Source organism: Gobius niger (genome assembly GCF_951799975.1).
Source record: "Gobius niger genome assembly, chromosome: 1".
Taxonomy (NCBI): Eukaryota; Metazoa; Chordata; class Actinopteri; order Gobiiformes; family Gobiidae; genus Gobius; species Gobius niger.
In genome coordinates this window covers 71,823,083-71,844,821 of record NC_136852.1, presented here as the reverse complement: position 1 = coordinate 71,844,821, position 21,739 = coordinate 71,823,083, and the positions used below count along the sequence as shown (strand labels likewise).

At 40.5% G+C, this 21,739-nt stretch overlaps 2 protein-coding genes across 2 annotated transcripts in view; both read left to right on the top strand.

Annotated features, from left to right (window-relative positions):
* Window positions 1-16,238, top strand: part of LOC306977350 (MLX-interacting protein-like) — a gene marked incomplete at its 5' end in the record, with an annotated part of 50,481 nt that extends 34,243 nt beyond the window's left edge. Inside the window, 9 exons of the mRNA XM_079575653.1 lie at window positions 5,847-6,267; window positions 6,366-6,472; window positions 7,748-7,835; window positions 9,969-10,060; window positions 10,776-10,883; window positions 10,971-11,098; window positions 11,166-11,289; window positions 14,633-14,762; window positions 16,117-16,238. Of these exons, the coding sequence (XP_079431779.1) occupies window positions 5,847-6,267; window positions 6,366-6,472; window positions 7,748-7,835; window positions 9,969-10,060; window positions 10,776-10,883; window positions 10,971-11,098; window positions 11,166-11,289; window positions 14,633-14,762; window positions 16,117-16,223 (1,305 nt within the window). The 3' untranslated portion in view covers window positions 16,224-16,238. The remainder of the gene's footprint in view (window positions 1-5,846; window positions 6,268-6,365; window positions 6,473-7,747; window positions 7,836-9,968; window positions 10,061-10,775; window positions 10,884-10,970; window positions 11,099-11,165; window positions 11,290-14,632; window positions 14,763-16,116) is intronic.
* Window positions 1-21,739, top strand: part of LOC306977669 (intermembrane lipid transfer protein VPS13A-like) — a gene marked incomplete at both ends in the record, with an annotated part of 217,487 nt that overhangs the window by 113,649 nt on the left and 82,099 nt on the right. The gene's annotated exons all lie outside the window — the stretch shown is intronic.

Here is a 21,739-nt window from a genome sequence, read left to right as displayed (position 1 = left end):
TAGCACTAACCACAGAGCATCTGAGGTTATCCCACATTTAGGGCTTTTTTGACTGGGAAACACTTAGAGGATTTTGACAATACATAAAAAAAAACAATAAAGAAATAGAATAAATAATAAAAGTAGTCTAATTACAACTATAAAAACATGTGTTGCTTTTTCGGGGGGGTGGAAAGTAATTATCACAGTTTTTGAAACAGCATATTTTTGCCTAAAATTCACCAACTTTTTAATTAAAACTGTCCTGGGTAGAACTGGCTGTTGCTCTAACACATAGAGCAGTGTTATTCTGTAAAATGGTAATGAAAGTAATTAATATTGTTTAATGAATGAATGATGAATGAATAATCTTTTATTCGGACCATAAACAAAACATAAAAACACAAACTCGTACGACCTCAAAATACAACATGCCATGATTGTGGCAGTTGTGAGCTCAGTTTCAGACGTGCAACTCAATACATTTACATCTTAGTACAAACAATTTTGTTTTACCTTTTGCACCTTTGAGATTAGGCTGTCCGAAAAGGAGTGGGGGGGGAAGTAAACACTTATTTAGTCCCACCCCTTTTAAGTACTGTCAGTCTCTTTTTCTATATACTTTTTAGGCTTCCTTAAAACAGTAATTTGAGCACTGTGATCTAAATCAAGCTGTCATATTCAGTGTGAATACGATCAATCAACATCAGGTTTACAACAGCTGAACATGAAAAGTCAGAGATTTTCTTCCGATACTTAGAGAATATCCATTCTTTGTATTGATATTTAAACTGTCTGATATTTGGACATCGTTTAAGGTCTACGTGTAATTTATTCCATATTTTAGGACCACAAACGGACACACAGAAACTTTTTCTGGATGTCCGGGCATGGGCACTTTTAAAGTGATCCAAGCCCCTTAAATTATATTTTCCTTCTCTTTCAGAAATCAACTGCTGAATTTTTAGAGGTAGTTGCTTATTTTTAGCTTTGTACATTAATTGAGCAGTTTTAAAAGTGATCATGTCTTGAAGTTTTAGAATCTTGGCTTTAATAAACAGTGGATTGGTGTGGTCTCGGTAACCAGCGTTAGAAATTGTTCTTATTGCTCTGTTTGTTTATTTGATATGGACAAACCAGACGCCTTGTTTTTAGTGTTATTGCAAAACACATGTCCACAGGAGGCGACACATTTCACACAACACAACACAGTAAGATATTTAAAAAGGTAAACACTACACGTCATCAGTTTACACTTCATACAGTTAAGTCATATAACACACACGTTACATGTAATCTATGCACAGCCTTTCATAAATGGGCCTAATGTGGATCTGAGTAGGGCTGCTCGATTATTGAAAAAATAATAATCACGATTATTTTTGTCATAATTGAAATCACGATTATTCAAACGATTATTTGTTGCCTTTAAAAAAAATCCATAAAAAAAAAGACAAAAATCCAGCAAAAAAAACAAAAATCCAGCAAAAAAGTGACAAAAAAACAGCAAAAAAATTGACAAAAATCCAGCAAAAAAAATGACAAAAATCCAGCAAAAAAAGACCAAAAAACAGCAAAAAAAGACAAAAATCCAGCAAAAAAGTGACAAAAAAACAGCAAAAAAAGACAAAAATCCAGCAAAAAAATTACAAAAATCCAGCAAAAAAGTGACAAAAATCCAGCAAAAAAATGACAAAAATCCAGCAAAAAAGTGACAAAAAAACAGCAAAAAAATGACAAAAATCCAGCAAAAAAGACAAAAATCCAGCAAAAAAGTGACAAAAATCCAGCAAAAAAGTGACAAAAAAACAGCAAAAAAATTGACAAAAATCCAGCAAAAAAAATGACAAAAATCCAGCAAAAAAAGACCAAAAAACAGCAAAAAAAGACAAAAATCCAGCAAAAAAGTGACAAAAATCCAGCAAAAAAAGACCAAAAAACAGCAAAAAAAGACAAAAATCCGGAAAAAAAATTACAAAAATCCAGCAAAAAAGTGACAAAAATCCAGCAAAAAAATGACAAAAATCCAGCAAAAAAGTGACAAAAAAACAGCAAAAAAATGACAAAAATCCAGCAAAAAAGTGACAAAAAAACAGCAAAAAAAGTGACAAAAATCCATCAAAAAAGTTACAAAAAAACAGCAAAAAAAGACAAAAATCCAGCAAAAAAGTGACAAAAATCCAGCAAAAAAAAGACAAAAATCCAGCAAAAAAATGACAAAAATCCAGCAAAAAAGTGACAAAAATCCAGCAAGAAAGACAAAAATCCAGCAAAAAAATGGCAAAAATCCCAAAATTAAAGATATCGATTTTTTGCGATTATGCTAATTTTGTAATCGTTTACTGTTGTAATCGAAATCGTAATCGAATTTCGATTAATTGAACAGCCCTAGATCTGAGTCTCCACTTTCACCACTGTTTGTTCCTAATCCCCACATTTGCCACAGACGGGCAGAGACTCGTCCCACCCGAGGACACACTTTTGTCTGTAAACAAGTCAACTCTGCAGAACCCGCTCACGTGTCGCACTATTTCTGAGACAAATTATACAAAACGAGGAAGGAAAGTGTTTCACATTCCTGTCGTCAGACCTGTGGGGCTGAAACCGCTGCAACAGAAGAGACGTTGTTGTGACACGTCGGGGAAACTGATTCAAACAGATTTAAACATCATTTATCAACACCAGTGACGTGACGGCGCCCCCTGCTGTCCGACTCCTGCAGAACTGTCTCCCCCGGGGCCCGTCAGCACTTATCGCTCTCTCTGTTAAAAAAGGACAAAGATTTGATTAAAAAATAAAAATAAAAAGTCAAGGTGACGACAACAACGTGAGGAAAAGGATCCGTTTAGATCAGTTTTGTAGGACTTAGCTTTCAAATGAGACGTTGCTCTGGCTTATAGGCGTGAGCTTTTAGATTTGGGTAAAGCTGAACTGGAGAAAATGCACTCGGTTCAGGCAAAAGGGTAAATACCTACTGGTTAGCCTGTTCATACTCGTGTAATACACATGTACAGTGGGGAAAAAAAGTATTTGGTCAGTTTCACATAGACATTCTATTGGATTTTGGCCAAATACTTTTTTCCCCACTGTATGTTTTAGTGTTAATTACAGGTCTGTAATTAATGAATCGATCACAATTTATCGGAATCCAAAAACAACACTTTTTTGCACCTAAATAATGCAATGATGATAATATGTATAATAAATATGTGTGCTAGTGATGTACAGTATGTGTGTGTGTATATATATGTATACATATATCTGTATGTTTATGTGTGTATATATTTATATATGTATATCAAAAACACTAAGACAAATGTAATACTTACTTTAGGCGACAGTGGCACAGATGGTAGAGCGGGTCGTCTCATGATCGGAAGGTCGGGGGTTCGAATCCCACCTCCTGAAAGTGCACATTGTCGTTGTGTCCTTGGGCAAGACACTTCACCCACATTGCCCCCAGTGTCTGCGTACATTGGTGTATGAATGAGAGTATGAAAGGGTGAGTGGATCCTTGCTGTAAAGCGCTTTGAGTGCCTAATGTAGGTGGAAAAGCGCTATATAAGTTGAGACCATTTACCATTTACCATGTACCTGAACGCGTTCATTGAACGAAAGTTCATGAACGCGTTCATATTTTGGGCGAACGTGAACTGAACGCACAGTGTTACTGCCTGATGAACGAAACCCTGAACGCGTTCATTCTGGTGTCTGTGAACGGCATTTCCCGTTCTATTTACGTTCGTTCAATTTGGTGCCAGATTTCTTATATCAGTGAATATAAAACCCTGCCGCGCCGTGCGAGTTTACCAGCGGGTCTAAACTCTGGCGGGTCCACGGTGTAGCTCGCGAACTGCTGTTTATGGCCCTGGCACAGGCCCTGGCACAGGCCCTGGCACAGGCCCTGGCACAGGCCCTGGCACACCGGTAACCAGCGGGTCCACACGGTGCCCGCGAGCAGCCACAGAGTGAGGCTACGAAGCGAGTTTCCCTTGTGTAACGTCTGCCACTCCTCCGCGGTGCCACTGATTTACATAAAGACACAATGTGGAGTTTTTTAACTACAAATTAGCTCCTAAAACAATCTTAGTCACATGATTAATTTACCAAATTAACACAAATGCAATTGAATATTGTAGCTTAATTTTCCACTAAGAATTTACCAATTAAACTTAAAAAAATAATAATAAAAAAATATATATATATGATTAGCAAAGATATCCAAAATCCACTTTGAAAACAGTGACAGGCTGACATGAAAGTGAGGCCATAATATGTTTGACTCATGGCCGAAGTCAACTTTCTCCAGCTCTCCCAAGGTTGGCAAAAATGGCCTGAAAAATAAAAAAAAGAACTATGAACTAGTTCATTTTTGGAACGTAAACGCAATAAGGCTCTGTGTATTGTTTCTGCACCTACACCTCCATGAGCGGATCTAGCTTCTGGTCCAGCCCAATTGAACCAGTATATTTAATCATACATGCTACATATGAACGAACTATTTACTATAAACAATTATGAACTATGAACGAACTAGTTCATTTTGAAATTTGTGAACTGAACTTTGAACTAGTTCATGTAGAAAATGAACTTTCCCAACACTGCAGAGTAGTGTGAGTTTGCCCATATATGAGAGGGGGAAAAAAGAGAAAAGAAAATGATGCATCTGAAGTTATTTGCAAGCAATGTGAAATTTTGGCTGCTGCTGGACTCATGCGCTTCAAAAATATTTATCTTATATTTCTACTGTTTGTATTCTCTTACAAAAACTCCTGAAGCGCGTAATAGTATCTTGAACATGGGGTCGGCACATCTAAGCTTTCTTGCTTCGGCCGACTCCCTTTGAGTTATTCTTTTTTCTTTGGCTTCATGTGACATGAATGTAAATATATTAATGTAAATAATGTAAATAATTGCTCAAATCAAATGATTGAATAATTAGAGAAACATGAGTTCAACAACAAATGTATTTATTATTGTTAATCTGTATAGTTATAATAATGTCACATTTATTTACAAGTAAAGAATCAATAAAGCTAAAGGTCCATAAAAAGTGTCATCGTGGCTGGAGCCTTTGTTTGAGGCTAACGCTAACATTAGCGTGAAGCGGCTCCGTCCATCGCTGTTGTGGGCGGATGTGCGTCAGATATACGGGCCTACCAGAAACATGCAAATAGAAAGGTTCCGGCTCGGGAGTTCCAGCCAGTATTAAATTCATCGACTGTTTGAAACACATCGATGTGTTTAAGAAATACGTAAAATTATCAATGTTACAAAAATATGACACTGTAAATGATTTTGTGTTGATAAGGGGCGGACATTATAAGTTTTTACTTCTTTCCGCTCCTTTTCATTCATGCTAAATGCTGCATTTTTAAATGAATGAAATAAATGAAAAAATGAAAAAAAATGAAAAAAATAATTTCATCGGCTAAAATATCTAGTCTTAATTTTAGTCAAAGTGTTATTTTTGACGACTAAAATTGGACTAAACCTAAATTTAAAGTTTTTCATGAGACTAAAACTATGACTAAAATGTCCAGATATTTTAGTCGACTAAAATAAGACTAAATAGAAATGAAAAGGAGAGACTGAAATCATCCAAACTTCTATTGAGCGTCTGAAAGAGCCTCAGATCATGTAAATTCTCTGCCAAAGGATCAGCTCTGAGCTTTGTTCATGTGGAGCAGCTCCATGAAGCAGAGGAACAAGATTATTAAAGACTAAATTAGTCCAGCTTGGGAAAAAAATGAACACGTTAAAGTCCCAGCCCTGGTATATTTAATCTGGTGTGTAAGAAAAGGTATTGTTTTTATAATTCATCGACGTTAACATGATTTTTGCTCCTCATGGCTTCCGTTCTCCAGGCTGAGCTGCTGTCCTCCATCCAGCTCCCCCCCGACCACCTGCCGTCTGCAAACGCCCTGCTCCTGTCCCCCCCCGGTGTCCCAAACAGAGGCGACGCCACCGCGGACTTCCAGCCCAGCTACCTGCCTCTGTATCCCGAGCAGGTGGCCCCGCCTTTAACCCACGACCTGTCCTCCCTGGCCCCGCCTCCCCCCTCGCTGGACGAAGCCCCGCCCACTGTCCCGGCGTCGGACTATAGTTCTGTGTCCGTACAGCAGACGTCTTCTCCGCTCCCTGCTCTCGCCCCCATGCCCTCCCCTCCTGTGGCGCAGACTTTTGCCCTCCCCCAGCCTTACGTCCCGGTCAGTGCCAACAAGATCCGCCCGGTGAAGAGGATCGCCCCGGCTAACGCTCTCCCCGCCCAGCACCTCATCCTCACAGGTACTGCCCGGGCTCTCTGGCTTTGGTGCTTTGTTTACGCCCCCCCCCCAGAACCACGTGTGTGCCACTAAGGTGAGGTTGTGTGGTCTGTGTTTCAGGGCCGTTCTCCAGTCACGGTAATGCTGTGATCGTTACCCCCACACATCTGAAGGCAGAGGTGGTCCCGAACACTGGGGTGGTCATCGCCTCCTCTCCTCTCTCTGGGGTAAGTGCCACTAGTGCATGACCTCCAAAAACCTCTAATACTGTCAAGTTTTGTTTGTTATCTGTACTTTATTGATACTTGGTTTTCGATTCCGATACCTGAATAATACTTTTTCGATACCTGTACTAAAATATTTGTCATATAGAAACATAAAACAGATAAATAATGTTCATTCATTCCTTTTGATTCCATTTAATTTCTTTTGCATTTGAGGTGAAACAACCAAGAAACTTCGACAAAAGGGCAGGAAAAAAAACGTTTGTCTTATTTTTTTCTCCCCATTTGTTGACTTTATTTTTTTTATTTTTTTCCCAATTTGGGGGGATTTTTTTCTTGATTTTTTTCCCCCCTAAATTTCCCCCAATTTTCCTTGTTTTTTCCCCATTTTTACATTTTTTTCCACATTCCATTTCAAAATTACCCCCCCCCCCCCCCCCACAATTTTTCCCCCCATTTTTTCCTTAAATTTCCCACATTTTTCATTTTTTTATTTTCCCAAATTCGCCCCAATTTTTCCATTTTTTTCCATGTTTTCCCCCCCAAAAAATCATTTTTTCCCCCAAAATTTCTACCAAATTTACCCTAATTTATTCACTTGTTTTCCCTGTTTTTTTCCCTTAAATTTCTCCCAATTTTAATTTTATTTCCCCCAATTTTTCCATATTTTTTCCACGTTTCTCCCCCCAAATTAAAATGTTTTTCCCAAATTTACTCCAATTTATTCACTTGTTTTTCACATTTTTTTCTTAAATTTCCCACATTTTTCATTTTTTTATTTTCCCAAATTCGCCCCAATTTTTGCATATTTTTTCCATGTTTTTCCCCCAGATTTAAAACGTTTTCCCCCCAAAATTTTTACCAAATTTACCCTAATTTCTTCACTTGTTTTCCCCGTTTTTTTCCTTAAATTTCTTCCAATTTTTTATTTTCCCCCCCCAATTTTTCCATATTTTTTCCACGTTTTTCCCCCAAAATTAAAATGTTTTCCCCAATTGTTTCCCCAAATTTACTCCAATTTATTCACTTGTTTTTCACATTTTTTACATTTATTTTTTCTTAAATTTCCCCCTTTTTTTTGTACTTTTTTTTCCAAGTTGTGTTTCACTTTTTGATGAACAACAGCATCAAAAATATAAATATTTACTGTTTCTCTCGTTTCCTGCTTTCGATACTTTTTTTTTTCTGTCTGTCTTTGCGCTTTAATACTTTCTTTATGACGTGTTTCAGGATCTGCTCTGTAAACGTTTAGGTTCATCTGATCTTTTTCTGTTTTAGTCTCCGGGCTTTAACGTCGTGTCACAAACCCCGAAATCTTCTGTTTTACCGAACGACAACGGCAAGAGTTCCAAAAGCTCCAGGGCCGGTAAGATTTAACCAAAATCACCAAAATATAATATTTACTGTAGCAGGTACGAGGAGATGGTGGAAAGTTTTTATCTGGAGTTAAAACACATTCTTTTATTTTTATTCAAAGGGCTGTCCCGTCTTCTGCCAAATGAACACGTACTTAACCTCAACCCCCATCTTTGGCTTTACCCAAATCTAAAAGCTTCTTGAACAAAGCCTCAAAATAGCAGCAAAAACAAGGATGAAAATACAAAAAAAAAAGTGACAAAAAAAGCGACAAAAACACAACAAAAAGTTTCAAAAAGCGATGAAGAAACGACAAAAATGTGGCGACAACGCAACAAAAAAGCTACTCAGTTTTGCAGGTCTGAGCTTTCAAATGAGGCCTTACACTGGCCTATAGGCTGTAAACTCCAGTCCAGAAGCTTTTAGATTTGGGTAAAGCCGAACTGAGAAAATGCACTCAGTTAATGTAGGGTGTGGCTCCGAAATGACAACACAGGCACGGCTTCTTAAAGACGGGCGCTTTACTTGAGTTTATGCCGTGAAAACTATAGGACAGGACATGAAATACAATTCTTTAGACATAGTCCAGTCACAGGGAAAATAATAGGTGTGTTTAAGATGAGCGAGGCGCTGCGGGCGGCTGCAGGCGGGCGGCTGCAGGCGGGCGGCTGCAGGCGGCTGCGGGCGGCTGCGGGCGGCTGCGGGCGGCTGCGGGCGGCTGCGGGCGGCTGCGGGCGGCTGCGGGCCGGTCAGAATCGCTCTGACGCCACCTGTGCGACGGTGCCGTATTCTCGTGAGACCGAGGCGGCTGGAGCGCCTTGGGTCGGGGAGCGAAGTTGCTTTTCTCCGCCTCGCTCGGCTGGCTGAACTACAAAGGCCAAAGGGATTGTGGGAAATGAAGTGCTAAACACGTACACTGACAGAGGACTGACAGATGATTGGATACGAGTTGTGTTTAGATCGGAAACGTGTTGCCGTGACGCTCCGCAGCTCCTGCCTCCTTTTTTCTCATCACCAAGATCTACTTACATCTGCAGAAATGCTTCATATTTGACAGAAAGTGCCGTGTGTTCAACATATGGCCTACATTTTAAATAAGCATAAGTTTATTATTCCAATCCTAAACTGTAAGAGGAGAGTCTGTTATTGTAGCTGTAGTGATGGAGCGTCTGTCTGGTGTGTGGGAAAAGCAGAAATGTGTTCACAAACTTTTAAAATAGTTTTAATCCCAAACTCTTTCTAACAAACGCGAGGCGCTGCGTGATCTGAGGCTCCTCTCTGCTCTCGGGGCTGAGATGTGTCTGCCTTGATTAGAGGCGCTTTTCTCCGCCCTCTGACGCCACCGCCTGGTCTCGTCTGGAATCGAGGCGACGCGCACTTCATCTTAAACACACCTAATATATTAAACAAAATGGCTGCCTCGTGGCCGCCTGCCACTTCGGAGGTTCTTGGGCAGCAAATATTTCAGTCTTGTGCATACTAAACAAGCATACAATAATTAGACCAATGTACTTCACAAATATACAAAATAACAAAATATATATATATATAACAAAAATACCTTGTGCAGCTAGTTGGCCTCGCTGCTGCAGAGGGCTCGGTCAAAGTCTTTTGCATGTCTGGGCGAATGCAAGTCTCGCAGCCTCTTAACACTAAACCAAAAATCTCGCAATAGTTGCGGTACAAAAAATAAAAATACTCCTTTGGCAAATTAACGTATCTTATTTATAAAAATGTAACATAAATTCACAACGTGAGTCATCATAAATTTCAACAAAAAATATTAACCCTTAAAACAAAACTACTAAATGCAAGTCCTTTCAACGACACTTGCATAGGGGGTAAGAGTTTTATTAAAGTTCACTCTGAAACCTGAGCCTTCTGCATTTTTTGGCCTCTGTGACTGGAGAACATCTGTTTTGGGATTGGCTGTAAATGCCCAGACTCTCCTGTAGAACACGGGAGGGGCTGGGCAGGTTTTCTATTCAGGAATCATTATAGCAAAAGTAATATTTATTTGTGTAAGAATGTAGACTTGGCCACGTTGCACAGCCTTAATGTCTTCATGGTTTGTCATTGAGACACTGAATCATTTGTTTTTAACATTAAACATATGTTTAAACATGGTGTCTCCGCCCTGCAGGTCACAGTCAGTCGAGCTCTCCCTGTGCCTTAGACCAGGTGCCCAGTCCTCAGTCCAGCAGCGGCTCACCGCTCGTGAAGAACGAGCACCAGGTTGGTGTAATAATCTGCTATAAGCCATTATATGTTTTATTACAGCATCCAGCAGCGGTTTACTGTAACCTGTTTATTACCATCGCAAACCAAGAAGATTGTGGAGTTCTATCTGCCTAAATAAGTCTGATTCAGAGTGGACAAGTTACAAGCAGATGTCTTTTGTTAAAGGGGGTATTATGCAAAATGGACTTTTTCAAGCTTTACATCATGTTTTTATGTCATTCCCTCATTAAAAACATGCCTGAAGTGTTGCCTTGGCACATTCACGTATTTTTGAGTCATCTGTAAAAACTCTGATGGCGGCCATTTTAGGGATAGGTTTGCCTGAGTCCTCCTAGGAACGCCCCCACCTCCTGGAGACGCCTCCGAGCTTTCGTCACCAGCCGAGTAACCGACCACTGCTCCTCAGCAGAACCCCCTCCCCACTGATGCCACAGACAGCGTGTGGAGGGGGCGTGTCCGAAAGGCTCAGAGGTTCTTAAAGAGACAGAGGCCTATTTCAAGACATTCACTACAGCCATTTTGAGAGAGCAATTTTATACAAGCCAGTTATTCTAATTTACTGCATTTACAGACCAACAGAAGGTTGGGTCATCATTGTAGTGTGATATAGACTGGTGCTATGTGATTGAAAAAAGCAGAATACCCCCTCTTTAACTTCTTAGTTTTCTTCAGTGTTCTTGGTTTAATGTGGTGTGTGTCCTGCTGACAGAGCCGGAGGTCCACACACATCTCTGCAGAACAGAAGAGACGCTGCAACATCAACAACGGCTTCAAAACCCTCTGCAGTCTGGTCCCGACTCTCAAGTCCCAGTCCAACGTAACTCCTGCTCTTGGTTTAGTCCCTCATGTTTCAGCTGAATCAGAATCCTTTTCTCACGTGGTTCATGGTGATTTCCTGGTGCAGATCAGTAACGCGGTGACGCTGCAGAAGACCGTGGACCACATCGGGAAGCTGCAGCAGGAGCGGCAGCAGATGCAGGAGGAGGTGCGCAGGCTGAAGGAGGAGATCGAGGAGCTCAACACCTCCATCAGGTTCATCTCTGACTCTAGCATCACATGATCCCTCAGGCCACAGCGCTGATGTTTGTGTTCCTCACAGCCTGTGTCAGGAGCAGCTCCCGGCCACAGGAGTCCCAGTGACACGGAACCGATACGACCACATGCAGGAGAAGTTCAACGAGTACGTCAAGATGCGCACGCTGCAGAACTGGAAGTTCTGGGTCGTATCCTTCTCCTGCCTGACCCGTGTGTCCATGTTTTACACTATTTTCAATCAAAACACGGAACAGCAAAGGGGATTTCAGTGTGTAGTGTTTGTCACAGACTTGGTCACAAAGAGAATAAAAGGTGATTTATTCTCTCTACAATCTGTGATGATTTATTTATCTTTTTGAGCACACATTTTGCTCAAAAGGAGTAGGCTGAAGCAAAAGCTTATGAGCGACTTCCCCCAACTCAAAATGATAAAACTTTTCATTTCTCATAGTACAATCAATGTAAACAAAACAACAACAAGGAACAATAGCAACAAAATGAAGAACTCGTTTCCTTTCAGAACAGCTTTTTGACGCTAACCAAACTCACAACCACTGTTTGAACTATTCACATAATAACAGAACCAAACACTATTACAAGAACGGTCTTGTTTCCTGCAAGATCCCGACAAAGCAAGTAACAAAGCGACCAATCATATATTTCTTTCAGTTTCCAATGCCAAATATCAGTCATACTCACTTGTTTTTATGACATAAGGCACATTAATACACGCATTATACTCCGTGTTCTTGTTGCTCCAGTTGTCATTACCAAGCTCAACGCAATGTTAATTAATCTATGTGCATTTTTATTGCATTATTCTTATTTACTGTATATATATTTTATTATGTACAGTGTATGATGTAACCCTTACATCGAGCGGTGCGTTAAAAAGCCGGGTGTAGAGCGGGACAGTTAAGAGGGCAGTGGCTCCACATCAACAAACCTGCACCAGCCGCCCTAACAGCTGATTTTGTAGATGATGTTCGTCTGCTGTAAAGTGCATTAAACGATGAGGTTCATGAGCCCGTTGGGAGGGGCTCATTCTGTATTTTGTTTTGAGCAATAGAAATGACAACCGTTCCAAACAGTTCCAAACACTCTGCCTTAATTAATCAGTGTAAATTGATTCTATTGCTCCCTCTAGTGGCAACTCATTTCTTCTTTTCTGTACTTTTCAAAAGTCTTTTGTTTGTATTTATATTTGAACAGGTTGATGTTTGGGCATTGTTTCATTTCCATCTCCAAATTATTTAACATTTGCACAGCTTTAATTGTAGGGCTGAAGCTTTTCAAAGTTGAGCTGTGTTTCTGAATCCTAAAGTTTAAATCTTCACGTAATTCATAAAAACCAGTGCGTTCTTGGAACCTTCTATGTCGCCGAGCTGCCCTGGAGGAAACCTCTCACACTCAGGCTCGTTGATACTTTGTCTTACAAAGTCTGAATGAACCTTTAGTTCATACATTCAGGCCCAAGAACACAATGAATGACTTCTATTCAAATCTGGATTCAGACGCTGCACTTTGAATTTCAATGAATTGCACATCAAATTCGATTATTACACTAAGCTTTTACATCATTTGCATAATCTAAAAATATATATATTATTATTATTTATCTTTTTGACACGAGGCCGTTAGGGTTAATACAAATACATATTATTCCATTGTGTATCTATCCCATAGGTACAGGTTATTACACATTGTTACAGAGCTCATTACATTGTACTAAATATAGTTAGGTACAATGTATCAGGGGTAGTATAAAATAAAGTGTTACCTTTTTATTTCTTGCATTATTTCACGGCGCTGGGATTATTTTCCCTTCGCATTTCTCGTGCCGTGGCTCATGCTTTTGCCTGAGATAAAAACAAACGGCGCTGTGTGATGATGTCATCAGGCCGCGCTGCTCAGTTTACTTGCGCAGGTGTGAGGGCTGGCCAGCAGGGGGCAGGTGTGAAACAGAGACCTCTCCTTAATCGAGCCAAACGTGAAATCATTTGTACTTTTATGACTGTTCAGAAAACGGAAAATATTCAGCATCGTTTTTTTAACACCTTAACTCCCACCTGAACCCAGCACATTTTCTCCAGTTTGGCTTTACCCCAATCCAAAAGCTTCTGGAAAAAAGCTGTGAAAATAGCGACAAAACTGAGACGAAAACAATGATGGAAATATGACAAAAAAGTGAGAAAACATTGGCAAAAAAGTGACGGAAATTTATGAAAAAGTGGCAAAAATGTCACAAGAAATTGACAAAAATGCGACAAAAAAAATCACTAAAATGTGACAAAAATGTGATAAATAATGTGATAAAATTACAAAAAAATTACAAAAATGAGTTTAATACAAAACAAAAAAATGATGGGAAAAAAAAATCTGACGTGAGGAAAAAGATCCTCTCGGTTCAGGCGGGAGTTAAGAGGTTAATAAATAAATAAATATAATAAAGATAGACTTTTCTAAAGGCAACAAATAGTCGTTTGAATAATCGTGATTTCAGTTATGACTAAAATGATCGTGATTATTATTTTTTCAATAATGGAGCAGCCCTACATCCCACATGATCCTCCGCCCTGGTCCTGCTCAGGCCCCGCCCCTCACTGCCCTGATCTGAGCCCGGGTATCCGGCAGCAGAGCAGTGTTGGGCTCAATCCGAAACCATCAAATTGTAGCCTCTAAGCACTAACACTAGCAACTAACTCCTTAACCTTTCATAGGGTCGACTGTTAGATCTGTGCAGTTAGTGAACTAGAGCTTCAGCAGCATTTGAACAATCCGTCCGTCCTTAAACAGGGGAAGTGACATCAGCAACAGCTGCTTTTCTTCTTCTTTAAAGTTATTGGTGGAGTGCAGGCCAAACAAAAGTGCATGTCGCCCCCTAGTGTACAGTGTCAACAACAACATAGTGTCCAAACAAAGACATTTAAGGAGAAAAATAAATCCAAATGATCCAAACATTTCCCTTTTTTGCTATTTTATTTCAACAGCTGTTTCATAAAGCGACATTATGCAAATGATCCATGTGGCTTAAGTTTCTACTAAATGAAAACAAAAGCATTTAATCCGTTTCCTGAGTTTACTCTTTAACACTGACATGTGACTGAGCTGTGGGGACGACAGATGGATTTATCACTTTTATAAAGTTTGGCTTGTGCAGAATCTTAATTTTTAATTATTTTTATTATTAAATGTGCTCCTGTCAATCAACAGTGGTTGCGCATGAATCACTCGAGGGTGGGGGCGAGGGGGGTGGGGGGATTTGGCGCAGTGGCTTGTGGGATGGCACATAGCTCCTAATCACTGGTTAGTTAGCATCAGAGGTCCCTATGCTAAAGTGGCTATGATAGTTAGCATCAAGGCTCCTTTTCCAAACTACTTCCTAACTGACAGACCAATTCGGAGGCAACTTGCCATGGCGGACGCTGACGCACATCCGGTTTGGCGTAAGAGCTCTTTGCAATCTGCCCGTTTTGGAAGCAGCCTTCGTGTTGAAAGTGTCGTGTTGACCCTTGACCCCGTTCCCCGCAGTTCAGCATCATCATCAAGCCTCTGTTCGAGTCCTTCAACGGCACGGTGCTGACCACGAGCCGAGCCGAGCTGTGCCAGTCCACCCTGCAGTGGCTGGACCGCCATTGCTCCCTCCCCGCTCTGAGGCCCAGTGAGTGACCGTTACACACAAACAAACAAACACACACAAACACACACAAACAAACAAACACACAGGAACTCAGGACATTGTGACTCCCCTCAAACCTGCTGTTCATCATTTAAAGGGGCTGGATACAAGTTAGCCATGTTATACTCACTACTGCCACCTCAGGTCATACGCGTAACTGCAGCTTCTATATTAACACCTCTCTGAGCGACAGTGCAGGATTTTAGAGGCCGTTGTGGTGAACAGGTCTGAGCTCGTTCTACACATTAGGACATGGAGGAACATGTAGGGGGAAAATACTTGGTTTTAACATTTTTAAACTCTGTATAGTCCCTTTGAATAATGACTGTGTTTCCTTTATCAGCAGTATGAGTTTATTTGTTTAAGCACATTTAAACCCAAAGTGCTTCACAACAACAAGACTAGATTAAAGTCCTGGGGCGGTGGTTCATGTCCTGTTCGGCTTTACCCAAATGCGTTTTTGTCACATATTTGAAGCGTTTTTTTATCATAGTTTTGTCACTTTTTTTCTGGCTTTTCTTCATAGATTTTTTTTTCATGTTTTCACCACGTTTTTGTCCCTCTTTTTGCGTTTTTTCCCCCTCCTTTTTTCCTTGTTTTTTTTTACGCTTCTGTCACATTTTTGCTTTTTTTTTTTTTTCGTAGCTGTCTTGTCACTTTTTAGTTGTGTTTTTGTCGCTTGTTTAATATATTATTGTTGCTTTTCCGGAAAATTTTTGTCACTCTTTTGTTTTAGTTTTTTCTTAAGAAGCTGTTAGATTTGGGTAATGCCAAACTAGAGAAAATGTTAAAGAGGGGTTATTATGCTTTTTTCAGTCACATAGCACCAGTCTATATCACACTACAATGATGAGCAAACCTTCTGTTGGTCTGTAAATGCAGTAAATTAGAATAACTGCCTTGTATAAAATGTCTCTCTCAAAATGGCTGTAGTGAATGTCTTGAAATAGGCCTCTGTCTCTTTAAGAACCTCTGAGCCTTTCCGACACGCCCCCTCCACACGCTGTCTGTGGCATCAGTGGGGAGGGGGTTCTGCTGAGGAGCAGTGGTCGGTTACTCGGCTGGTGACGAAAGCTCGGAGGCGTCTCCAGGAGGTGGGGGCGTTCCTAGGAGGACTCAGGCAAACCTATCCCTAAAATGGCCGCCATCAGAGTTTTTACAGATTACTCAAAAATACGTGAATGTGCCAAGGCAACACTTCAGGCATGTTTTTAATGAGGGAATGACACAATAACATGATGTAAAGCTTGAAAAAGTCGATTTTGCAGAATACCCCCCCTTTAAGAGGCTAAAGTAAAGTCCGATGAGAGACTAAAACATGTGATCTTTGTTGCAGTGGTTTTGACGACTCTTCGCCACCTCTGCACCAGGACCTCCATCCTGAACGAGCCGTCCCTGCTGCCCGACGAAGCCCTCAAGGCCGTTTCTCAGACAGACCCCTAGACTCAGTGCAAGTGCAAGTACAAGTACAAGTACAAGTACACCAGTCTTCCTCCATCCTCAGCTGAACTGCGGCCTGTCAGCCGGCTCTTCCGCTCTGATGCTTCTTCTATTTAACTTCTCTTCGAGTTTCGAGGGAAAGTTCCGCTGAGTTGGAGAAGAATAAACGCCTCGATATTTAAACACATCGTGTTGAAAAGGGAAGTTTTTATCACAGTGTCTTTGTGACGGCGCGCGTGGATTTCTATGGTTTACGAGAAGATATTTTCCAACCAAAAAGTTTTCTACTTGTTTGTAAAGTTTGACTTGATGCAAAGATATGAGTTTTATTGTGAAATCGCTCCCGTATTTGCTCAGGGGAATCTGTGATGTTAGACTTTAGGGCTGAGCACCGTTAAACCAGGCAGGAACCGAAAAGAAATATGAAAGCTTCATATTCAAGTTTTGATGTTGTGAAAAAAAGTGAAAATAAAAGTGGGTACATTTGTGGAGAAATTGGGGGAAAAACATGGAAATAAAATGAAAAAAAATGGGGGGGAAATTTAAAGATTGGGGAAAAAATAAGTTTAAAAAAATTGGGAATTTTCTTTAGGAAATTTAGGGGGGAAATGGTAAAAAAAAAAAAAAAAAAGTGATTTTTTTTTAAATAAAATTTTGGTTAAAAAAAATGGCAAATTTGGGGGGCAATTGAGAAAAAAATCATTTTAAAAATGGTGAAAGATTTGGGGAAAAATATTTACAAATTCAGGAAAAAATGAGGAAAAGTAAGTGGAAAGATTTGGGCGGAAAAAAAAATTTAAGTGGGAAAATTTGAGGCAAAATTGGAGGAAAAATTGGGATTGTTTTTTTGGGGGGGAGAAAGCACGTAAAAAAAAATTGGGGGAAATTTCAAAAGAACTTGGGAATTTTTCAAAATTAAATTTTGGTTAAAAAAGTGGAAAAAAATGGGAAATTTGGGGAGAAATTGAGAAAAAAATGTAAACAAAAAATGTTGAAAGATTTGGGAAAAAATATCGAAAAATTGAGGAAAAAATGAGTGGAAAGATTTTTGGGTTGAAAAAAATATTGGGGGAAAAATTGAGGAAAAAAAAAATATATATAAAATGTTCTTCTGCCCTTTTGTAACATTATTGTTCTGTTTTCTGATTTCTACATGACAAATAATCTAGCACAGGCATCAAAAACCAAGTATCGTTAAAGAACCGGTGTCAAACAAAAGTACCGGTGCTCAGCCCTGGTAGCGTTTTGTTATTTTCTTCTGTTTTAAAATGCAGTGTACAGCCCTCTTATAGCAGTCGCACAGAGTCACACGCCACGATCACTCAGGGCTAAAGCTTGACCTTCTCGCGGCGACGAAAGAACAAATCAGTCAGGACTTCTCTAACGGTACATGAGCTTTTCCACAGCAATACAGAGAGCAAGAGCCTGATAAAGGAGAGACTCGATCCGTCCATTAACAACTGTCAAAGAAAGTCTGACACATCTAACGAGTGCTGTGTGAAGTCCAGGCGCTGATGTTCCTTCCCTTTTATCACTTTGAAAAGAAATAGTTACTGTTTGTGTCTAAGGAAATGCTGCAAAATTGCCCTTTAAGGTCACAGCTGAGATGTTTTCATGTTGATGTAAGAAGCTGCGTATTCAGTCTTATGGAGCTCGACTGTCCCGCGTCAGACAGCAATACTATCAGTAATACCTGGACAGTTTGTGAAGAGGGGTTTCTGCTGATTTAGCCATTATTAGCCAATAGTTATTAGCTAATCAACAAACCCAAATGTTGTACGTTTTGTGTCATGATTGAAGTGTTTTATGGTTATGAGATATCACATGGCGTCCAGCATTCTTTCAGAGTTTTGTTATTTATTAATTACTTACTATTTGGAAACAACTAATGGGACTTTTATCTCCCTAACAGGGCTGGACTGGCAGAAAAAAAAATGGCCGGGACCTTTGGGTCAAGACCGGCCTCTAAAGCGCCACGAAACTCTTCAAATAAAAGAACTGTATGAATTACAAAAAAAAAAATGTCTCCAGGAATCCGCAACACTCTGGAGGAAATGAGGCTCTATGTCAAAAATCCTGAAATATCCCTTTAAGGTTAGTGGCGAGGGCAGGGTTAAAGGGATGTTTCAGGATGTTTGACATAGGGCCTCATTTCCTCCAGAGTGTTGCTGATTTCTGGAGATTTTTTTTTTTCGTAATTCATGCAGTTCTTATATTAGAAGAGTTACGTGGTGCTAGGCTAGTGCAAGGCTAGTGCATTTCTATGGTATCAGCTAGCCTGCATTAAAAACAGTGTGACCCGCTCCACAGAGCACCTGAGGCAAATCACTTATAACACCAGACTAACCATATAAATGTCTGTGTCCATAGAATCATTTAAAATACCTTATATTTGAGCAGCAGCAGCAGCTTCGTGGTTGTATAAGCCAGTGGTTCTCAACCTGGGGGTCGCGAGACAAATTTGGGGGGTCGCCAGATCATTTAGATAAAATATGCGTATTTTTATTAGCATATAATGTAATATTTTATTGTAGCACGTGTTTACTATTTTACCAGAGAGACATTATTTGTTCATAATTTGATTGATTTATTGAATTTATTTCAGCCATTTGTTTTTTTTTCCTTTGTTTTTTCAGAATTATGTAGGCTAATGTTCCTATTTCTCACTGTGTGACCCGGGCGGGGGGTCACGAACCCCTTTACCTGTTATAATGGGGGTCGCGGCTCCAAAAGGTTGAGAACCACGGGTATAAGCTAGGCGGCTAGGCGGCGGCGGAGTGATCTGCTAGAAAATAGTCCCTCAAACTGCAATCATTCATGTGATGCAGGTCAGTTATATTCCAAACATGATTCTATATAAACACAGACATTTATATGGTTAGTCTGGTGTTATAAGTGATTTGCCTCAGGTGCTCTGTGGAGCGGGTCCCACTGTTTTTAATGCAGGCTAGCTGATACCATAGACATGCACTAGCCTTGCACTAGCCTAGCGCCACGAGTTACAAAAAAAAATAGCTCCAGAAATCAGCAACACTCTGGATAACTAGGAAATGAGGCCCTATGTCAAACATCCCTTTAAGCTGAAGGGTTGATTTATGTTTATGACGCTTCACTCTCATGACTTGTCACTGGTTGATCTACAAACTGTCCGAGGATAAATATTTTCACGGTCACTCATCTGGTCTGGTCTAAACTCCCGATGGCCAGTCCAGCCCTGCTCCAAAACCAAAGATTGAAAGTCGGCAGAACCATTGAGCTCTGTTGTGTTGGGACAGGACGTTTTGGTAAACCCTCAGCCGTGTCAGAGCCCTGGAGCCCGGCCTCGTCCGTGTCCTTCCTCTCTTTGGAGTGTTCTGTTGTCGAGTAGCACTTCACTGTTGTATGTTTACATCCGACTTCCCACGAATGTTTGGTTCAATGTACAGTTTTCTGATCCATCGATGGTAAAACTACACTAGAATGGAATCTGTAAATCAGGGGATTCTATAAATGCAGCTTCTTTCTCTGTCATTCTGTGTTTTCTGTTTGTGCGTATTTGATTGTGTAAAAAAATAAAATAAAAAAAATGTTCAGTTCGTCAGAGCAGATTGATGCCTGTCATGAGAATTAAAGAATATTTTCTTAAGCTCCATTCATGTGTCGGAATATTTGTGACCTGCTACATTTTGGGGCTAAAGTTATAATATATATGTTTTAACTGGGAATGTTCATGAAAAAAAATAAAAAAACAATCGTTCTAATGTGGCTCAAGGTGTTTTACTTTATTCACCTTATTCTGCCCCGCCCACTTTTGCAACTTTAAAGGGGGGGTATTATCCAAAATGGACTTTTTCAAGCTTTACATCATGTTATGTCATTCCCTCATTAATAAACATGCCTGAAGTGTTGCCTTGGCACATTCACGTATTTTTGAGTAATCTGTAAAAACTCTGATGGCGGCCATTTTAGGGATAGGTTTGCCTGAGTCCTCCTAGGAACGCCCCCACCTCCTGGAGACGCCTCCGAGCTTTCGTCACCAGCCGAGTAACCAACCACTGCTCCTCAGTAGAACCCCCTCCCCACTGATGCCACAGACAGCGTGTGGAGGGGGCGTGTCTAAAGGCTCAGAGGTTCTTAAAGAGACAGAGGCCTATTTCAAGACATTCACTACAGCCATTTTGAGAGAGACATTTTATACAAGGCAGTTATTCTAATTTACTGCATTTACAGACCAACAGAAGGTTTGGTCATCATTGTAGTGTGATATAGACTGGTGCTATGTGATTGAAAAAAGCAGAATACCCCCTCTTTAAGGTGCGTACACACCAAATGCTTTTCGGGTGTCAAAAACGCGCCTAAAGCCCGTAGTTAGACACTTGTGCTTACTGAAGTCAGACGCTTGTCACACCGACGCTCTGGCCGCACGTCAGCGTGTGTTCGTAGCGACAACATTCATCCTCGAGGCCCAAAAAACATTCCCAGCGCAGATTCAGCCACTGAAATAAGTTTTCTTGTCGCCTTTAATCCTGGGTGTTTAGGTAAAGAAACACTGAAGTGTGTCTTTGTAAAAGTCCCAGAGCTGCTGTAGCTCCGGTTCACAATGAAGCTAATCCTCCGTGACTTGTTTTCATTTCTTTTTTTCTTTCTTGGCCGGTGTAACTTCGAGATGCACTTCTTTGTCAAGCTGCACTGACAGTATCAACGCGTATGTGCAGTCAACTCTTTCCTCAGCAACTTTTATTACATTTAGACGGTCATGCTTTATGATTTCCTACTTTTTTTTGTTTTTAAAGCCTATATTTTCAACCGACAGATATTTAAAGGCAAATTGTTTTAGCAGCTACGTCATTTACTAATTACATGTAGAATAGACTGCCTAATTCGACAGTAAAATTTATGAAATCATGTTATTTGCTGAAAAAGCGGAACTCGATGGCTGAATGTAAAATGACTCGATAGTTCTGCACATGCGCAGCAACGAGAAGTAGTGCAACTCGACAAGCCGTCTGTTTCGATTGTACACCTGTATAGAATCTGCCCCGGTGGCTCAGCTACGTCACTGTTGGAGAAAGCTCCTGATTGGTCGACGCTCACAAATGTCTCCAAAAAGTTCAACATTTCCCAACTCTAGCGTGGGCCGCTCTGGACGCCCTGGAGGAGCGTCAAAAGCTTCAAAACGCGCCGCACAGGAGGCGTGTGACTTGCTGCGGGATATTTTGACGCTCCCTGAGCCGCGTCCTCCATGTGTTTTCAATGTAAACCTGACGCTTTGCCGCGTTTGGTGTGAACGCACCTTTAGCCGCGTTTTTGACGCCCGAAAAGCGTCTGTACGCAGCTTAAAGGAATAGGCCACCATTTTTACATACTGAGATATGTTCTTACCTTAGCTTTGACGAGTTCTTTAGGACCTGTCTGATCTTCACCCGTGCCTTCAATCCCGTAAACACAGCACAGACGGCGTTAGCATTTAGCCTCTCCCTCTCTCCACTATAGCTCCAAAACAGGTCAAGATAGAAGCTACCAAGCTCTTCCACGTTTTC